At 41.2% G+C, this 18,923-nt stretch overlaps 2 protein-coding genes across 3 annotated transcripts in view; one reads left to right on the top strand and one right to left on the bottom strand.

Annotated features, from left to right (window-relative positions):
* Nucleotides 1-643: 643 nt before the first annotated feature.
* On the top strand, nucleotides 644-16,447 carry flii (FLII actin remodeling protein). Of its 2 annotated transcripts, none has more exons than XM_080044200.1 (31): nucleotides 644-750; nucleotides 1,915-2,025; nucleotides 3,471-3,542; nucleotides 3,723-3,803; nucleotides 4,029-4,276; nucleotides 4,895-4,998; nucleotides 5,145-5,320; nucleotides 5,800-5,957; nucleotides 6,253-6,337; nucleotides 6,715-6,862; nucleotides 7,016-7,146; nucleotides 7,232-7,339; nucleotides 7,449-7,553; nucleotides 7,722-7,901; nucleotides 7,993-8,075; nucleotides 8,256-8,330; nucleotides 8,503-8,586; nucleotides 9,183-9,354; nucleotides 9,684-9,791; nucleotides 10,159-10,350; nucleotides 10,764-10,865; nucleotides 11,470-11,559; nucleotides 11,717-11,856; nucleotides 12,206-12,458; nucleotides 12,547-12,701; nucleotides 13,235-13,295; nucleotides 13,741-13,869; nucleotides 14,052-14,158; nucleotides 14,281-14,386; nucleotides 14,502-14,567; nucleotides 14,777-16,447. In XM_080044200.1, exons 1-31 carry the CDS (start codon nucleotides 688-690, stop codon nucleotides 14,909-14,911), a joined length of 3,828 nt encoding a protein of 1,275 aa, XP_079900326.1. In that variant the 5' UTR covers nucleotides 644-687; the 3' UTR covers nucleotides 14,912-16,447. The 2 variants fall into 2 exon arrangements, with proteins under 2 accessions (XP_079900326.1, XP_079900325.1); XM_080044199.1 differs by having other exon boundaries at nucleotides 7,229-7,339.
* A 330-nt stretch (nucleotides 16,448-16,777) lies between these two features.
* The window catches only part of llgl1 (LLGL scribble cell polarity complex component 1), a 36,039-nt gene continuing 33,893 nt past the window's right edge, over nucleotides 16,778-18,923 (bottom strand). The window contains exon 24 of the mRNA XM_080044203.1: nucleotides 16,778-18,846. The gene's annotated coding sequence lies outside the window, so the exon portion shown is untranslated. The remainder of the gene's footprint in view (nucleotides 18,847-18,923) is intronic.

Raw genomic sequence — 18,923 nt, 5'->3', positions numbered from 1 at the left:
CAAAAGATCAAAATAATAAATAATAATAATAATCATGTAGGATTCAGGAACCAATCACTGTGAAGGTAGGAACCTTCATACAGCCAGTAAGTAGGATCAGGAGTTGGCCTACACTGTCTTGACATAGCCTACACAGATCACCATTTAAAATGTAGGCCTAGGCCTATAGGGAACAGGGTCTGTAAATGATCAGTTAAATATTGAGATAATGGCAGTGATCCACACAGCACCAGTCTGTGTGGATCAATGGATAGATAAATAGACAGACAGACAGACAGATAGATAGATAGATAGATAGATAGATAGATAGATAGATAGATAGATAGATAGATAGATAGATAGATAGATAGATAGATAGATAGATAGATAGATAGATAGATAGATAGATAGATAGATAGATAGATAGATAGATAGATAGATAGATAGATAGATAGATAGATAGATAGATAGATAGATAGATAGATAGATAGATACCTGATGTTAATTAATATTTAGAATAGGCCTATAATGTAAACTAGATCCTGCTCTACACACTTCGTACGGTTGGCGGCGGCATTCGCCTAAAAGCTGGTTTTGCAATCCGCCATGAAACTCAACGAAGAAGAGAAAGTCTCGACAGAGCCACAGCCCAGACAAGCCCAGACCAAAATAGACAGTTGCGGGCTCAGCTGCTGACAACGAGCAGAAATGGCTGCCACCGGAGTCCTTCCCTTCATCAGGGGGGTAGACCTCAGTGGAAACGACTTCAAAGTAAGCACTTCAAGCAGTACTCGTTGTTTTTACATCCACCGTGGTTGAAAAACAAATACGTTTGACTCGTCAGTTGAAGCTACTGAAAGTTAGAGACTCCGAGAAACAAACAGATGAAACACTAGCTTAGCATTGGGCGTTAGCCAGTTGTCAAATGTTAGTTTGGACAAAGTGGAAGTCTGCTCTCGGGCCACGAGCGCCCTGCCTGGCGGTTAACACATTTCTGTGTTTGGGGAAGGTTTTTTGAAGGACACTCCTTTAAAGTTTGCTTCTACTATTATTATAAACGTCATGTTAGCTAGCTAGTTAAGCGTCACTGTTGGCTATCTCTAAGTCAAAAGTACAAGCACCGTGATAAGTATGATAATGTTCAGGCATAAACAATAACGAGCTATTATCGCGTAGATATGTGTGTTTTTTCAGCCTTCAAAACGTATAGGTCTTGGCCATACAGTCAATGATTTTGGCACACTTCGCGAGCTTTGTTTGGGAGAGCGGAGAAGCAGCAGTGACAGCTGGGTTCATCCGGAGGCATGCAAACTGACACTACTACTTGTGTACATGACACTTGGTGTGAAAGTAGTTACCAATAATGAGCTGGCGAAGAAACATGTTTGTGTTCTAGTGAATAACTGGTGATTCAGGTGCAATTTCAGCCAGTGGAGGATGATGACATCATTTCCTCTGCTAAAATGTGCCCTAGAATAGGTTATTATGACTCACGTTTCCCTGCACTCCTCGGGTCTCTTATCTTGTCTGTACAATATTGTATAGACTGAACACTGATCACACAGCCGGACAGATGTCTGCTCGTGTAGCTGTCTTGTAAATGACAGAAGTCTGATTGTTACCCTCACACCTACCGTTTATGTGTCCATAAAGAGACACATAAAGTTACTGTTCTCAATCTCCTATATCACATTGTTAAAATTCCACTGCACGGTATCTCATGTCAATATTTGTGGTTAATGATTTTGGTACATAAATGACATTAATATATTTCACAGCAAGTGTTAGTTTTTTATAATTTTTTCTTTACTGTACTGTGGTGACCAAAGCATTGATAAATAAAGTCAATATCAGTGTTTTTTCTGTTGTCACAAGTCAACATTTCTCCCTTCTTCTTGGTCTCTCACCCCTCTCCTCCCCTGTCTGTCTCTCCAGGGTGGGTACTTCCCGGAGCATGTCAAGTGTATGAGCAGTCTGCGATGGCTGAAACTGAACAGGACGGGACTGTGTTACCTCCCAGAGGAGCTGGCCTCTCTGCAGAAGCTGGTGAGACCTTCAGCCCGGCTTGTGCTCACATCTTGAAATGTGCAGGCATTCATTTGTAGCATTGGCGTTGCTGTTCTGTTATCTCAAGTACAATCAAATCAACGTTCTTTATAATGAAAAGAAACTCTTATTGTTTTATATGATTATTTACTTTTTACCACAATGGTAGTAGCAATATTGTCTTTATTATCAGTAATAGTAAAAGCAGTTCATTTGTAGTCATAGTCAAGAGTTTTTTTCATTACACTTCTATTAGTTCAGGATTGTACTGATCCAATCCAATATTTGTATTGGCTAAGATACAGCTGCAATCCACTCATATATAACTAGGTTATTATTTTTAACTATGAAAAAAGACTACATTTTAAGACCAAAGTTAGATAATTCACTCGTTAAAAAAAATTGTTTTAGTGATTATTAAAAAGTTCTGCAAACATATTGTAGTACCATTTTTTTATTTTGTCCCAAACTCCCAGAATTCCAAAGGGGAAGTTTAAAAGTGGTGGCAGCAATTTTGCAGAGAGCTTGTTGTCAAAATGTTATTTTTTACATAATCAGTAAAAATCTCCTAACGATCCTGTGTGTGCGCTGGAAGAAAAATTACAACTGATATGTAAACAAAGGGTGTGTAAACAAAGTCCATCGTAGCTAGAAACATGCCCGTTTGCAGAGCCTAGGCTGTGTATTAACACCAGATTATTTTTCAGCCTACACATAGTACGGACACGGACAGGTAGTGGATCATATTCAATAATTTTGAGAAAGTGATTTTGACAGCACGCATTCTCCAGAATCACTGACTCCACCTTTAAGCCTGTATAACCGGATTACACATAATATCTCCGCCAACTAATAAATGTGTACTAATTATCATATCGGACAGTATTTGTATCGGCCCGATATCCAAACCCTAGATTTCATTATCTGAGCTGACTTGAAATACATTGGATTGGTGAATCTTCTTCACCATTAGTTTCTGTCTATTATGTAGACCTCTATTTATCTAGTCTTCATCATATTCTGCATGTTTCATATCACTGTTAATCTCATCAGAAGGTTTGCACACGTCACCATTGAAACCTCACCTGATTTATGAGGAGACATAGCCCTGCTTTAGCCTTCTGTAAATCTGAACCAATCCGCAGCTCAAGATTATCAGTGCTTAGGTGCTTGATTTAAGCAGCCTTAGGTAAATAAGATTAGTCTGTGGATCATGGCTAGGAGTCACCGTGTCTGGGGGTCTGTTTACCTTAAATATGCTTAGAATTCATCCTGTGTGTGGTTAGATAACACTATTTAGAGACAACCGGGAATTTCATATGCAGTGACCAGGCGAGGTGGATGTGCATATTTATGGCCTTTTTTAGAGGATTATGTTTTTGTTTGTGCAGTGAGTGGACTGTGTATCAGTAAACAAAACCTGTATTTTTTCCCCCTTTCTTTAGGAGCATCTTTCAGTGAGCCACAACAGCCTGACCACCTTACATGGAGAGCTGTCCAGCTTACCCAACCTACGGGTAACTGATGCCCATTAACAACATGCACAAATCTTCTTCTAGTACTGTTGTATTTCAATCTAATGCTTACACACCTTTTTATATGGGTTTTCTGGTTTGACCAGTATGGTTTGTGCCTACCTACTTATGTGTAGTTTAGTTCCAATAGTGTCTCATATGTGTTTGACTGTGTGTTTGCAGGCGGTGGTAGCCAGAGCCAACAACTTGAAGAACTCTGGAGTCCCGGATGACATCTTCCAGCTAGACGACCTGTCTGTGCTGGTACGGAATGACCTCACACAATCTCTCCCCCCCTTTCTCTGCTTTATCACACCCTATGAAGACTTGTTTACAGTTCTACCCACGCTTATCACACTTAACGGTCCCCATTCTGTTTGTTTGTTTGTTTTGGCTGATTATAGAACTCTGCAATCCCAAAAATAACTCTAGTCTAGCGTACAAAACAAAACACAATATCCTGTTTTTTTTTCTTCTTCTCCTTTTTAGGACCTGAGCTACAATCAGCTGACGGAGATCCCCAGAGACCTGGAGAACAGCAGGAACATGCTGGTGCTGAACCTGAGCCACAACGGCATCGACTCCATCCCTAACCAGCTGTTCATCAACCTGACCGACCTGCTCTACCTGGACCTGAGTGACAACAAGCTGGACAGCCTGCCGCCGCAGATGAGGCGCCTGGTGCACCTGCAGACGCTCACACTCAACAACAACCCCTTGATGCATGCGCAATTGCGGTAAGAAGAAGTGTTTTTCTGTTTCTTCAGTGTAAAAGGTGTTTCTTAGATTCATGTGCCCACCTTACCGCCACCGTTCAAAAGAAGGGACGGGGGTGTAGTGCGGGCTGCAGTTGATAGCTAGAGATGCTAGGTGGCAGCAGAGGGCTCAAATGTGGACTGACTGAACGGATATAGGCGAATACATGTACAGTAATTGCCAACCCAGTCTCCCAGTGAAATGTGTAATAGTTACATTGGACCACAGGTCAAAATGTAGTAGTTTCACAAAAAACGGCCTTGAAATTGTGAGATTACTCCTGAATTAATTTCTATATCGCGTGAGTTTCCTGTTTCTCTGTGAAAACCAAAAAACATGGCGGACACACCTTTTATTCAATGTGGAAAATTATATATTTTATGATAGATTCACCATTCAATGTGTTTATGAAACAATTCTGTTAATTTATGTCACTGTTTAATGATATTCACTCATTAAAAAAGGTATATTTTAGGGCAGTACTTCACACCCTTACCCAAACACCCAGACATTCCCATATCTCATGTTAAGCCTAAAACTTAATGTTAAATGTAAAACTGCTTTTATTAAATGCTGACTGTCTTTATGCATGTGAGCAGGCAGCTGCCAGCTATGGTGGCGTTACAGACTCTCCACCTGAGGAACACACAGAGGACACAGAGCAACATGCCCACCAGCCTGGAGGGTCTGACACATTTATCAGGTAACACACACACCACTTAATAAGTGACCTGGCACATTTGCCATCTCATTTTTCCCTCCTGTGCTACATTTTTCTAAATGTGCTGCTTTGAATATGTCCTCCTCATCCATCCTTCAACACACTGGTTTACATGTCTTCCCTCCCAGATGTGGACCTGTCATGTAACGACCTGACCCGGGTGCCTGAATGCCTCTATACACTGGGCAGTTTGAAGAGACTTAACCTCAGCAGTAATCAGATCTCAGAACTGTCCCTGTGCATCGACCAGTGGACTCAGCTGGAGACGCTTAACCTGAGCCGCAACCAGCTCACCTCCCTGCCAGTAAGCACACTCACAACTACACATCTGCCACTTAAAGGTGCAGTAAGCATTTCTGGAGATTGCTTGTTTTAAAAAATCACTTTTTGTCAAAATTAGACTATCTCCTCTCACAATCCCCTACATGTCTGTACTTTATGTGAGCTGAAAAAAATATCTGGTGTTAATACACAGCCAAGGCACTGTAAAATTGAAAATAAAAACAAAGAGGTAAAAATCCTTCCCAATGTCTGTTTTGATGGTTTTTATCATGTTTTATCACACTTATGGATCTGAGATGATGCTAGATAACTTGCTGCTCGAAGACCGCACTGCATTAATGTGGTGACGTAGGGACGAGCGAGGGGACTGCTAACTGCAGTAACTGACAGGAAGTTAGCTAAAAGAACCATTTCGCTTACAGCTCCTTTAATCAAAAAGTTATTTTCTTTTCCTATTTTCTGTAAAATGTTTAACATTTGCTGGTGTGTGTCTGTGTCCAGTCTGCGATCTGTAAGCTGTCCAAACTGAAGAAGCTGTACGTCAACTCCAACAAACTGGACTTTGACGGGGTTCCACCAGGCGTGGGCAAACTGTCCAGCCTCACTGAGTTCATGGCCGCCAACAACAACCTGGAACTCATCCCAGAGGGACTCTGCAGGTCAGCAAATGCACACATTCTGCACACTAGCTTTTATCTTCTCCAAATAGTTTGTCATTTGTGATTTGAAATGAATTAATGCGTGTTTCCAGAACACATTGAAGTCTTTTTCAAAACATAAATAAATAAGAAGGTTTTTGTTTATTGATTTTTCCTAAATGGTTATGCTTTATTAACCTGTTACACGTATACACCCCTAGTAGACATGTATTGGTATTTTCATTCATTTGTTTTCCTTATCAAAAGTATATTATGACATCATATTAATATTTGCTTTTCTGTTGTTGCTGTCTAGGTGTGGCAAGCTGAAGAAGTTGGTGCTGAATAAAAACCGCCTTGTAACGCTGCCTGAAGCTGTCCACTTTTTGACTGATTTAGAGGTACAATGCCAACGCCACTTAAAATAGTTGTACTCAAAAAGCACGTATGGTGCACTACTGTCTGTTTGTGTGTTACAATAAATGTAAGATATCATAAAGAAAAGCATTAGAATCAAGTACAGTAATATGGTGTCTCATTACAAACATTGTGGAAAGTTTAAGAAAATTGCAGAGTGTGTTAAAAACTCAGATCATAATTAAGTACATTTTAAGTTTCTGTAGTGATATTTTTGCAATAACATACAGGGCCTGAAATGATGGTGCATTTTTAAAAGCAGTTCTCTGTATATATTGAATTAAACGTGATTTGTGTTGTGGAAAGAAATACTATATTTGACAGACACAACCCTTTTCCCCATGAATGCATTTCTCTGTAGGTTCTGGATGTGCGTGAGAACCCCAACCTGGTGATGCCTCCTAAACCTGTGGACAGAGCAGCAGAGTTTTACAACATCGACTTCTCCCTACAAAACCAGCTTCGACTGGCTGGGGCCTCGCCCGCCGTAGTAGCTGCTGCTGGAGGAGGTGTGTGTGTGTGTCTGTGTCTGTGTGTATGTAACTGTAATTGTTGCATGTGTGAATGTATGGGAATTCAAATAACAGTTTTTCTTTTACTGTCAGTACAACTAGTGTATTTCGAGGCTCTTGAATCTGTATATGTGTATATGACGTGTGCAGGAGCCAGCCCCCGAGATCCCCTGGCGAGGAAGATGAGACTGAGGAGGAGGAAGGACAGCTCTCAGGACGACCAGGCCAAGCAGGTGCTGAAAGGCATGAGTGACGTCGCACAGGAGAAGAAGAACATGGAGGTAAGGAGATGAGATGAAACAAGATGGCTGCACAGGCCCACATTACATTACGTTTCCTTTACCAAGAAATCTGCTCGTTTAGCAGGAGAACGGGGAAATGAAATACGGTGATTTGAAGACCCGGCGTTGGGATAAGAGTCTAGAGAAACCTCAACTGGATTACTCTGAGTTCTTCATGGATGACGTGGGGCAGGTAAGCTGTGTGTGTGTCTTTGTGTCTGTGTATTTTTTTTCTCAGCTACAACCAAAGTGCCTTTTGCAGATATCAGTCTACACATCTCTTCTGTTCCTCCTCTCTACAGATTCCAGGTGTAACGGTGTGGCAGATAGAAAACTTTGTTCCCCTCCAAGTGGACGAAACCTTCCATGGCAAGTTCTATGAAGCCGATTGCTACATCATCCTCAAGGTAATGCATCTGAAGTTGTTGACAGGAAATATAAATTGGATGAATCAAAAAGATTGCTTACAGCTAGAGCATCTGTAGGTGTTTTTGTACTGCATGTGCTAAGACCAATCCCTTTGCCATCTATTCCACTTATCCATCTCTGGCATTTCTATTGTTTGCCCACTGTAGACCTTCCTGGATGACAACGGCCAGCACAACTGGGAGATCTTCTACTGGATCGGACAGGAAGCCACGCTGGACAAAAAGGCCGGCGCTGCCATTCACTCAGTCAACCTGAGGAACTTCCTGGGAGCAGAGTGCAGGACCATACGTGAAGAGATGGGAGACGAGAGCGAGGAGTTCAGTGCCGTATGTAGAGAGCCATACTGTACATACTGTTCTCTTTATTGGTTGAAAGACATAAACTCAACATTTGATTTGTGTTTTGTCTCGTGTGCAGGTGTTTAACAACGAGATCTCCTACATCGAGGGAGGCACAACCAGCGGTTTCTTCACAGTGGAGGACACAAACTACATTGTCAAGTAAGCTGGAAGGAACTTCGTTTTGAAGTGCTTTTTTTTCAAAGTCAAAATTAAGTGTGAATGAATTTTGTCATCTTCTGTATGCACATTCAGCTGTTGTAAATTGAGCTTCCTGGGATGTAAATTGCTGCGTCCATTTGGTCTGAAGATGGTGTTTTAAACGTGTTGTGTGTTCATCAGGATGTACAGAGTTTACGGCAAGAAAAACATTAGACTGGAGTCTGTACCTGCAAAGGCCTCGTCCCTCGACCCTCGGTAACTCTCTCACACCTTTCTCTGCCTTATACACCACAAGATACACACCCCAACTCTCTCCTTTACACATTCCTTTTCTCTGTTTGACATAACCACTGCACTAGTTGGAGACTTGCAGTCTCTATTGAGTCTTATCTAATGTTAAACGTGAGGTGTTGTCTTTTTTCTTCAGCTTTGTGTTCCTGTTGGACACGGGGCTGGAAATCTTTATCTGGAGAGGAGCCAATGCTTCACTCAGCGGCACCACAAAGGCCAGGTAAGACACACAGCTCAAGCCCTACTGCCAAAGTCCATGTTAAACATTCAAAAGAAAAAGGTGTCTTGGATAGGAAGGGTAACCGCTGGCTGGGTCTTAAATGCATTAAAACAAATATTAGATTTCACCAACAAAGCATTGAGCTTTCTTTACCAAGCTATTACATTTTTTGATTTTTTTGTAGGATTAAATTAAATACTTGGAAAGGGGTCTTTATGTGAAAACCAAGCACTTTTTTATTTTTTTCATTAAGAGTATACACACACTTAAAAAAAGCTATTGTCACAGTATATCATTGTGAGTGTGTGTATATATATATATGTATGTATGTATATATATGTATGTGATTTCTTAGTATTCAAGGCGGAATTCATTATTTCAGAAGCTTCCTTTTATTTTTATTTTTCAAGTGTATTTATTTATTTGTTTTAGAACTTCTTTTTAGTATTCGAATATTCCCAAAAAATCGACAAGTATTCAAAGCCTGTACAATGGTATTTGGGACAGCCTTAGTCACTGATTCTAACAAAATTGTAGCGATGCAAGGGTTGGGTTTATTATATGCACATTGTTTGTTTTTTTCCTTTTTTTTTAAGGTTATTTGCAGAAAAGATCAATAAGAACGAGCGCAAGAGCAAGGCAGAGATCACCATCCTCATGCAGAACCAGGAGACTCCAGAGTACTGGGAGGTGCTGGGAGGACAACCAGAGGAGATCAAGAAACATGTGCCAGATGACTTCTCTCCCATCAGACCTAAGCTATACAAGGTGAGTCTTTTTCAATTTCATTTAACGACAGCAGAAGTGTGTAGGCTATGCAGTATTAAGGTAGTATGTAGGTACAATAATACATATCGGTCAGTGGTGTGTGTGTAGGATTTACTGTTGAGCTTTCTGCTGTATCAAAGGCTTGAAGCCACGTGTACCTGTGTTTTCTTTTTCTTAATGGCCCATGATGATGTGCAGTATGTGAAAAAGGCTAAAGAACAAAAAAATATAATAAACAACAGTGGAAAGAAGCCACATAGTTGGTGGGACATTAAAAGTTGAGGACTCCTGAATGTCATACTAACGGATGTTGTATAATTCTTGTGCAGGTGGGCTTGGGTCTGGGCTACCTGGAGCTGCCACAGATCAACTACAAGCTGTCAGTGGAGCACAAAGACCACAAGGTCAAACTGGACACCCTGCCAGAGCTCAGACTGGTACGTTTAACTGCCGGGTAACCACTACAGGGCACGGTTATATGAATGACAAGACATATATATTAAATATATTAAATATATTAAAGTCCCAACGAGGAACTTTTAAGTATTTTTAAAACAGTAATTTTTTCCTTTGACGATCATAAATGACCTCTAACAGCGATCGAGACCATCAGTGCAAAGAATGCTGTTTTGATATAGTTTTTATTAAGTGTCGAGACACTGGCACCGGCCGGCACGCGCTGGAAAACAGCTTAGCGACAGCTGGCGTCTAAAAATACTAAGCGCTTTTGTCCAGAGGGTCAGCTAGTTTTCAGAGTTCCTCATACCACCTTTAAACACCCCATATTCCTCTGCCTGTCCTCAGCTTCAGACTCTGCTGGACACAAAGTGCGTGTACATCCTGGACTGCTGGTCAGACGTCTTCATCTGGATTGGGAGGAAGTCTCCTCGTCTGGTCCGAGCCGCTGCCTTAAAGCTGGGTCAGGAGATCTGCTCCATGCTGCACCGGCCAAAGCACGCCAGCGTCACACGCAACCTGGAGGGAACCGAGTGCCAGGTAACACTGCACACCACACACACACCACTGAAAACACTTTCTTTTTACCCTTTTTAAAGCTGTATTATGTAAGATTTTCACTTCTCAAAAATGTGTTATTTTTCCTTTTTTATTCTGTAAAGCACTTTGTGTTTCCTTCGCTGTGCAAAATCCATCTTAAGAGTCAATAACGTTCGCTCAATTGACTTGCTTTTCTGTTTGTCCGTCTGTCTTTCGGGGATTTATAAAATACACCTTCTAACTGGCCACGGCAGTCTCACAAATATATGGATACACACAGTCACAGAAACACATTGGTGCACAATTCAACAGGATGGAGGAAAATCATTTCAAGTGCTACGTTGGTGTTCATTTTACGCTGTTTCCACTTGACAGTTCAGAACAGTTTAACTTCTTCTTCTCTTCTTCTTCAGGTTTATAAGTCTAAGTTTAAGAACTGGGACGATGTGTTGAAGGTGGACTACACCCGAGCAGCTGAGACAATACAACAGGGGGAAAGCAACCTACAGGGCAAGGTCAGTGATGCATGAGCCGCTTTGCTTTAAAACTAAAGTGTGTAACTTCTGTTGCCCCCATGAGGACTTCTGAGTCCATACAACAACAACACAACAGGTTTTTGTCTTAGCCATAGAATCCACAACTAAAACCTTTCTTGGGCGCTTCTTGTGCCCCTGCCCCAGTGTCGGGGATCATAAAACTCATGGTTCGGATCGTGTCGTGGTTTTTGAGTCACAGATCGGATCATTTTAGGATCAACAACAACAAAATAATGCAAAGATAACAAGACAAATATGACTTTGCTTTCAATTTGTTGTTTTATTTTAGCATGTGTCCACAAAGGCTATTTTGAATAAAATATTTTAAAACAAAAAAAGTGCACAATTAGTTAATAATCCTTCTTCCTTTAAGCATGGCTAGTAGTGACTAAATGTGTAGTGGAGAGAGACGTATAGACAGACAGACAGACAGAGGAAGTTTTATTTTATTATTATGCTTTTTGACTTGGAGTAATCATCACTGACTTTAGACTGAATGTTGGATGTTTGTGTGTGTGGCTTCTAGATTGAGCTCTTAATGTCTGTCAGCGCATTAAGTGTTTCTCTGTGTTTTCTCTCCTAGGTGAAGAAAGACGCAGAGCAGAAAGACCAGATGAAAGCCGACCTCACTGCTCTGTTCCTCCCCAGGCAGCCGGCCATGGCCCTCACTGAGGTACACACACAATCTCACACACGCACACACACACACACACACACACACACACACACACACACACACACACACACACACACACACACACTGTTATTCTTTACTGTCTCTGCTTATCTTAGCCTCCGCACCTCACACACACACGTCTTTTTTAATCCAGGCCGAGCAGTTGATGGAGGAGTGGAATGAAGACCTGGACGGAATGGAAGGCTTTGTGTTGGAGGGAAAGAAGTTTGCCCGTCTGCCGGAGGAGGAGTTTGGTCACTTCCACACACAGGACTGCTACGTCTTCCTCTGCAGGTAGAGATTTGTCCATCCATCTTTTCTTTTTTTGTATTAACACTGCCATACTGAGAAATGCAAAATGTTATGTGGAGCTGATAGGCTTAATCAATTTTTTGTCAACATGTTTGGCGATGGCTTGAATGTAACCGACATTTAAATAAATGAAAAAGTAACGCACTATAGCTGTAACAAAAAAATTGACGGGGTGTGGGGTCATGCCTTCATTCAGTTGACATGCATTCACACCTACTAAAAAAAAATAGACATTTGTGCCGAGTATCAAGTGGCTCTGCTGCCTTTGTACTTTTTCAGTCAGAGCGAGAGTCATTGTTTTTTTTCTTCTAATCTCCCTGTGCTCTGGTAGATACTGGGTGCCTGTGGAGTATGAAGACGAGGAGAAGAAGGAGGGAGAAGGAGGTGGTGGAGGTGGAGGTGGAGGTGGAGGTAAAGGAAAAGCAGCAGGGGCAGATGATGAAGATGAGGACAAACAGCCCGAGGAAGACTTCCAGTGTGTGGTGTACTTCTGGCAGGGCAGACAGGCCTCCAACATGGGCTGGCTCACCTTCACCTTCTCCCTGCAGAAGAAGTTTGAGAGTCTCTTCCCTGGAAAACTCAAGGTACAGGGACACAGTAAGATGCATTGCTTCTTCTTGCTTGTGGATAGTACAATAGTTTTGCTGAAATGACTGTGTTGTGTGTTGGTAGGTGGTGCGTATGACTCAGCAGCAGGAGAACCTCAAGTTCCTGTCCCATTTCAAGAGGAAGTTCATCATCCACAAGGGGAAGAGGAAACAGAAGACCGACGCCGCTCAGCCCTCCCTCTACCACATACGCACCAATGGCAGCGCACTATGCACCAGGTAGACACAGCATACTATTACCCCGCATTCCAAATCACATACGTTTTCTTTTTTCTATTCTACATATACTACATCTGACCATAAAAAGAATCGAGTTAGCATGCAGTAAGCACTAACTTTACTTATTTATTTCATCATAACATTGCGCCTTGATCTTGCCTCTTGCTTTTAAATCCGTCGCATCCCCGGTTGTTTTCATACGGAGGCTCCGTCGGTGCGCACTGGATTGTGGGTCAAAATCGCCCAAATAGCATGCTTTTTTGTTTGTTTTCAACACTAAACTCTCGGCCAAATGTAGTTGACATCCGGTTATTTTTAGGCACTAAAATCTAACCACAAGGATTAGGACAACCTAAATCTTTTTTCTACCATGCTAAATAGCAGAAAGTATGGGTATTAGAACGAAGCCTTAGATTTGTATGCACACACACACACACACACACACACACGCACACCAGCACTGTCACAAGCTCCAGTTTCAGTGTTGTTGTTTTTTAAAGCCTTTGTTTTTCCTTTTCATTTCCTTTTCTTAGGACCATCCAGATCGGAACAGATTCCAGCAATCTCAACTCAGAGTTTTGCTCCATTCTCAAGGTTGTGATTATTTTCAATATTACAATAATAACAGTGGTTGATATCGAGTCCCTCAAGAGATTTCTACTTTTCTGCTGTTTTAAATAGACTACTACTTAAATGTTTATTATGATACAGTCTCATTTTTCCACTGATAATTATAAATGACCTGCTACAGGAAACAAGACCATCAGTGAAAAGAATGCTGTTTTTATGTATTTATTATTAATGCCTTTGCTACGGTACCATTACCTGTGACCTTTAGACAAAATGATTTACTGCAGGCAGACTCGCACATTCTGTGTTTATGAACGGTACAAAATAACAGTTTAATCTGAATCCTATTTCCATTGTTCATTTTGTATAGTCCCATATAAATACACTACCTCATCAACTGACAGTTACTTGCAGCTACTTTATATCTCTGCTCGAGTTCTGTGTAACGGTAAATGTTTTCTTCTTTTAGGTACCGTTTGAGAGCACAGACAATCAGGGCATCGTTTACACCTGGGTGGGCCGGGCAGCCGACCCAGACGAGGCCAAACTGGCAGAGGACATCATGAACAGCATGTTTGATGACACGTACAGCAAACAGGTAAATGTCTTTGCGTACAGGTTTTGCACATTAGTAGGAAAATAATTAAAAAAAAAAAAATTGTGCAAATCTCTATCTTTTTTGTGTCAATAAAGGACAATGCATGAAAGTGTATTCAGCATAAGTATAATATATTATCATTTATATATTTTATAATATAAAATATTTATTGCGTCTCCTAGGTGATAAATGAGGGGGAGGAGCCAGAAAACTTCTTCTGGGTGGGGATTGGCTCTCAGAAGCAGTACGACGAGGATGCAGAATATATGAAATCCGCTCGGCTCTTCAGGTGGGTGAACATTATCTGCTTTAACATGCAGGTATGATGAAGTCCTTATATTCAAAGTGGTGTGTGTAAAAAATGATAACATAATATGTTCCCCTTCTCTCCCCCCTCCCTCCCTCCCTCAGGTGTTCCAATGAGAAAGGTTATTTCTCTGTGTCTGAGAAGTGCTCAGACTTCTGTCAGGACGACCTGGCTGATGATGACATCATGCTGCTGGACAACGGCAAAGAGGTAACAACCCAACAGTGGGAACAGTTCATTTTCCTTTTTTCATTCTTTACAGTGTAAATTTGTTCTATTCTCTTTTTTTTTTGTGTTTCTGTCTCACCTCCTTTTTTCCCCCTAGGTGTACATGTGGGTTGGTAATCAGACCAGCCAGGTGGAGATCAAGCTCAGCCTCAAAGCATGCCAGGTTAGTGAGAAACTGTGTGTGTGTGTGTGTGTGTGTGTGTGTGTGTGTGTGTGTGTGTGTGTGTGTGTGTGTGTGTGTGTGTGTGTGTGTGTGTGTGTGTGTGTGTGTGTGTGTGTGTGTGTGTGTGTGTGTGTGTGTGTGTGTGTGTGTGTGTGTGTGTGTGTGTGTGTGTGTGGTCCCACACCTTACTAACCCCTCTCCTCCTCCAGGTTTACATCCAGCACATGCGTGCTAAAGAGGGTGAAACGCCGCGGAAGCTTCGTCTGGTGCGGAAGGGAAACGAGCCCCACTGCTTTACACGCTGCTTCCACGCCTGGGGAGCTTTCAAAACAACCCTCGCATAGACAAAAAAAAAAACAATACACTGAGTTGCACACATGCACAGAAATGCTTACACGTACATCAAACTGTATTCGCTGCCATGTCATTTTCTACAAGTATGATGATGATGATGTCGTCGTATCCTAGCTTTACCTGAGCTCTGACTCCTTCCCTCCCATCCGTAACCTGCTGTCAGTCTGCCTCCAAAAACAACACAAGACATCTGGATAGATTAGTTTAGCACAAAATCCCTATCAGGGGAAAGTTCCCTCTGGTCAAGAAAGCGGTTGGCTGTCTCCTGTCTGTTGGACAAATGGCAAAATATCCCTTTTTTTTTTCTACGAGCTTTTTTTTAAAGCACCAAGTCTAAATACTATTGTTCAATGAAAGAAGAGAATTATGTTTTGAGATGAAATAGCGCTAAGGTGTACAGAGAGGAAAACCCCAAACATATCAATCTGCTTTGCTGCTGCTCGTGCTGCATGGTCAGTAGTCTTTTAGTGCCATTTAGCGCAGCTTATTGATGCGCTTTATGATGGATAAAAAACTTTTTCATCAACAAGGGAAACAGGAAAAACGGCACTGTCATGGTTTTTCTGAGGAATATTGGTTTATACATATATTTTTCTGTCGACTATACGTGGTATGTTTGTGTGTTTGCCCCATGCGCCTTCAATAAAACGGGGATCGCTCCCACAGTCCGTTTGTTCGCTGCTCTCACCCCCTGTAGCTTGTGCACACATCTAAAACTCTTGGAGATTCGGTTTCAAACCAAACAAAATCGGATTTTCATGTAACAATGATTTGGACAGTAAAATTTAAATGTATGTGGCCAAAGGAATCTCCACTGAAGGTTTAGATGCAAGTTACAGACTGTGAGACAAAGCAGTGTTTTTATGTTTAAGTTTAAGGACAGATGATGTAAATGTGCAATCAGCAGCGTGCGGGAGATACTGAAAATAAATAATACTCTATTCTTCTACGTTACAGGCCGCGTTCTACTTGTCAAAATGTTTATTTTTACGCTTTTAATGCAGCGGAGAGAACAAGCATATCCAACGTTTCCTTCCAAAGTTCTTGAAAAAGTAAATGCATGTATGAGATTCAACAGGTTTAAAAGTTAGACGTTGAATTTTTAAGTGTTGCATCCTTTCTCAACTCGTTTTGGAATGGAACAGGTTACTTATTGTTTCTTTATTTTGCTAATTCTAATGGGAGATATTTGGCACCATATGAGACATATCTTTATATAGTGATTTCTGCTTTCAATGGTCTCAAATCAGTAGTTTGAACGGTTTACAGATTATTTACGATCAGTTTTACAATTACTGCATCTGCTGTGATCATGTGACCTGTGTAGTAGCAGGCATTTGTCCAAAAATGATCTCTTTTGTATTCTCAAATGGCTTCAACCAAGGTTTTTTTTTATTTGTTTAGACAATTTGTTTTTGTGGGGTGAATTGTATGCCTGGTAGTTTGAGTCCTACGTGCACATGCTTATGATGCCACCTGCAGATGCTTTATTTATGTATTTTATATTAAAATAAATTCTCACATCACGTATTCTGTCATCTGGCCTGTTCATCACAGTTATGTCATATTTGCATTTGAAGGCCCCGCACACCAGCACACAACTCAATGTTGTAAAAAAAATCAAGGGTAGTTTTCCTAAGAGTAGCAACACAGCCAGGGAGTTAATTGATGCTATTTGATCTTCATGGAGTCTTAGTTTTAACACCTTAATCTATACAAAAACTAAAGTATTAAGTAGTTTACAGTGAATGAGCTAGGCTTACTCTTTTTATTTTATGTCACAGTACACACCCAAATCTCCATTGTGATGTATTCACTTTAAAACCCAAACCAGACAGCAAAGCACACACGTTCCATAGAGTAAATAATTTTATTAACATTCACAATTCTTCAACCAAAAACGCTAAATGACCCGATTAAAACCCTACACACAAAACTGAATGACAAATAAACAAACTCATCTTAATTGTGGAATAAAATTTTTAAAAAAAAGGTAAATTGTGCCAGTATCATCAAAGGGTTAATTATCTGTGTTAATCGGAGCACCAAAACAACGCTAACAAGAATAAAAAAAGCATTAACATGATTCTTACCTGTAGAGCTACATTAGTTCATAGTTAGGTCCCTTTTTTACTTTTTATATTGTTTTACGACATGTGATCAAGAAGCTTCAATACTGAGCGGTTTTTAGGTTACGTACGACATGTTCTAACATTTTATTCTATCATCATATTAAACTCGTCGTAACCTGTCTTCTGTAAACCTAGGTATAATTCTTGTATATATTTTTATTTTTACACAGTAAAACTTTCCTTAAAAAAAAAAAAAAAAAAAGTTACAAATACTGGTGATCAAAGCTCTGCAAACTAGCCAATATTACCCAGAATGCACCAATTCACAGAAACCCCCCCAAAAAAGAGAATTCTCCTGGGTGCATCGTAGTACACAGTACGTTACACTTAGCATTCACACTGACTTTGCTTCCCTTGCCACACTTCCCTGAGTCCCGTCGAAAACATTTCTGCATGAGATGATGTAATGTGAGCAGAAGGGAGGAGGATTTAACCACTGAACACATTCTTGACCTTCACACTTTATTTTGAAATGACTGAGAACACTTTTCTTTACATTTCAATAATTTTTCCAGAAAATTAGGATAAAAATAAGTGCAGGTGTGTCGTACCATAATAGCTCCAACTCACGTTACACATGGCCACAATATGCCTTTTGACCTGGTTTTGCCTGATAAAAAAAAAGGAATAATGAGATGGAGAATGTATTTGCAACAAAGGCCATGCATCGAGCAATAAAAGGTATTTCAAAAAATATTATTTCACCTCTATCTGCTCTGGTTTTTACAAACATAGTACCTCCTCCCGCTTCTCTCTTCACCAGCTGGTTCCCTTTGGAATCCGAGGGAATTCCCCAGTTCTATTAATCATTAAATATCTTTACTTTCTTCAGAAGCCGTACAAAACATATTTGATCGATCATCAGTCGTTGCAGTACAAATCACCTTCATTATCCCAGCACACCGAGAGAGCAGACAGAGAGCTTGATTTGACCTTGGCGATGGTGTTCTTATGTGTAGTTACATATTGGCTCACTGATATGAAAGCAGCTGATTTATGCACCACCTCGAACCCCACACAGGACAATGGGTGAGGAAATTCAACTGCCCTAGATGGAAACTAATAGGGGAAGAAAACACATGCTACAGCTTCCAATAGTCAAATACTCAAAATACTTCATTTGCTCTCTAACAAGCTCCCTTTTCAGTCTCTGCTGGATATCTTCACCTCATAAACTCGGGTCATTCACAGGCCTGTGGTGGCCTTAAGCAGCGTGCAGAAAATTCTGACGCATCTAACTAGTGCGCTCAAGGAATCAACAAGCGCCTTTGGCGACGGCACACCACTTCCAGTTCCAACTGTGGGGAAGGAGACGGATCACGGCACGCCACAGAACTGTGGGTAGAATAGTCAAAACACAGAACTGTCACCGGTAAGTATTCTACGCAGAATCAAACAAACCCTTTTCCTCGAAAGCTGAGCCACAGTCGTTATGAAACCATCCAGTCACCGGAGGGGGAATGATCGCACGGAGCGCCAAGAGCTGTGACGGAAATTCCTGTTCTCAGATCTTGAAAAAAAAGTCCACCCAGGCGCCGCACTGTGCTAGGTAGGCTCTCTGTGTTTCTGTGTGCGAGTAAGTGTCGTGATTCCAAAGTGGTTTTAGAAGAAGATTTAGCACGTCCACAGGGAGGAACCACAACAACGAGTTTTTGATGCAGTGAATCTTGTCCGTATTAAGGCTTTCTTCCCAGGTAGTGCCGGCTGGGGGCTCCACAGTGGGCTGATGGGAGATGTTTGTGGTCCAGCACTAATCCGGTCCATCCAGACCACCTGAGCCCCTCCCTGTAATACTACAACAACAACAACCAGAAGAAAAATAATTACATTAGGACAAAGATTGCTTCAAAGACAAGCCACAGTTACCAGC

The sequence above is a fragment of the Ammodytes marinus genome (assembly GCF_949987685.1).
Source record: "Ammodytes marinus genome assembly, chromosome: 16".
In the NCBI taxonomy this organism is placed as follows: Eukaryota; Metazoa; Chordata; class Actinopteri; order Uranoscopiformes; family Ammodytidae; genus Ammodytes; species Ammodytes marinus.
Note: the sequence above shows the minus strand (reverse complement) of the source record. Positions and strands in the feature narration are given on the sequence as shown.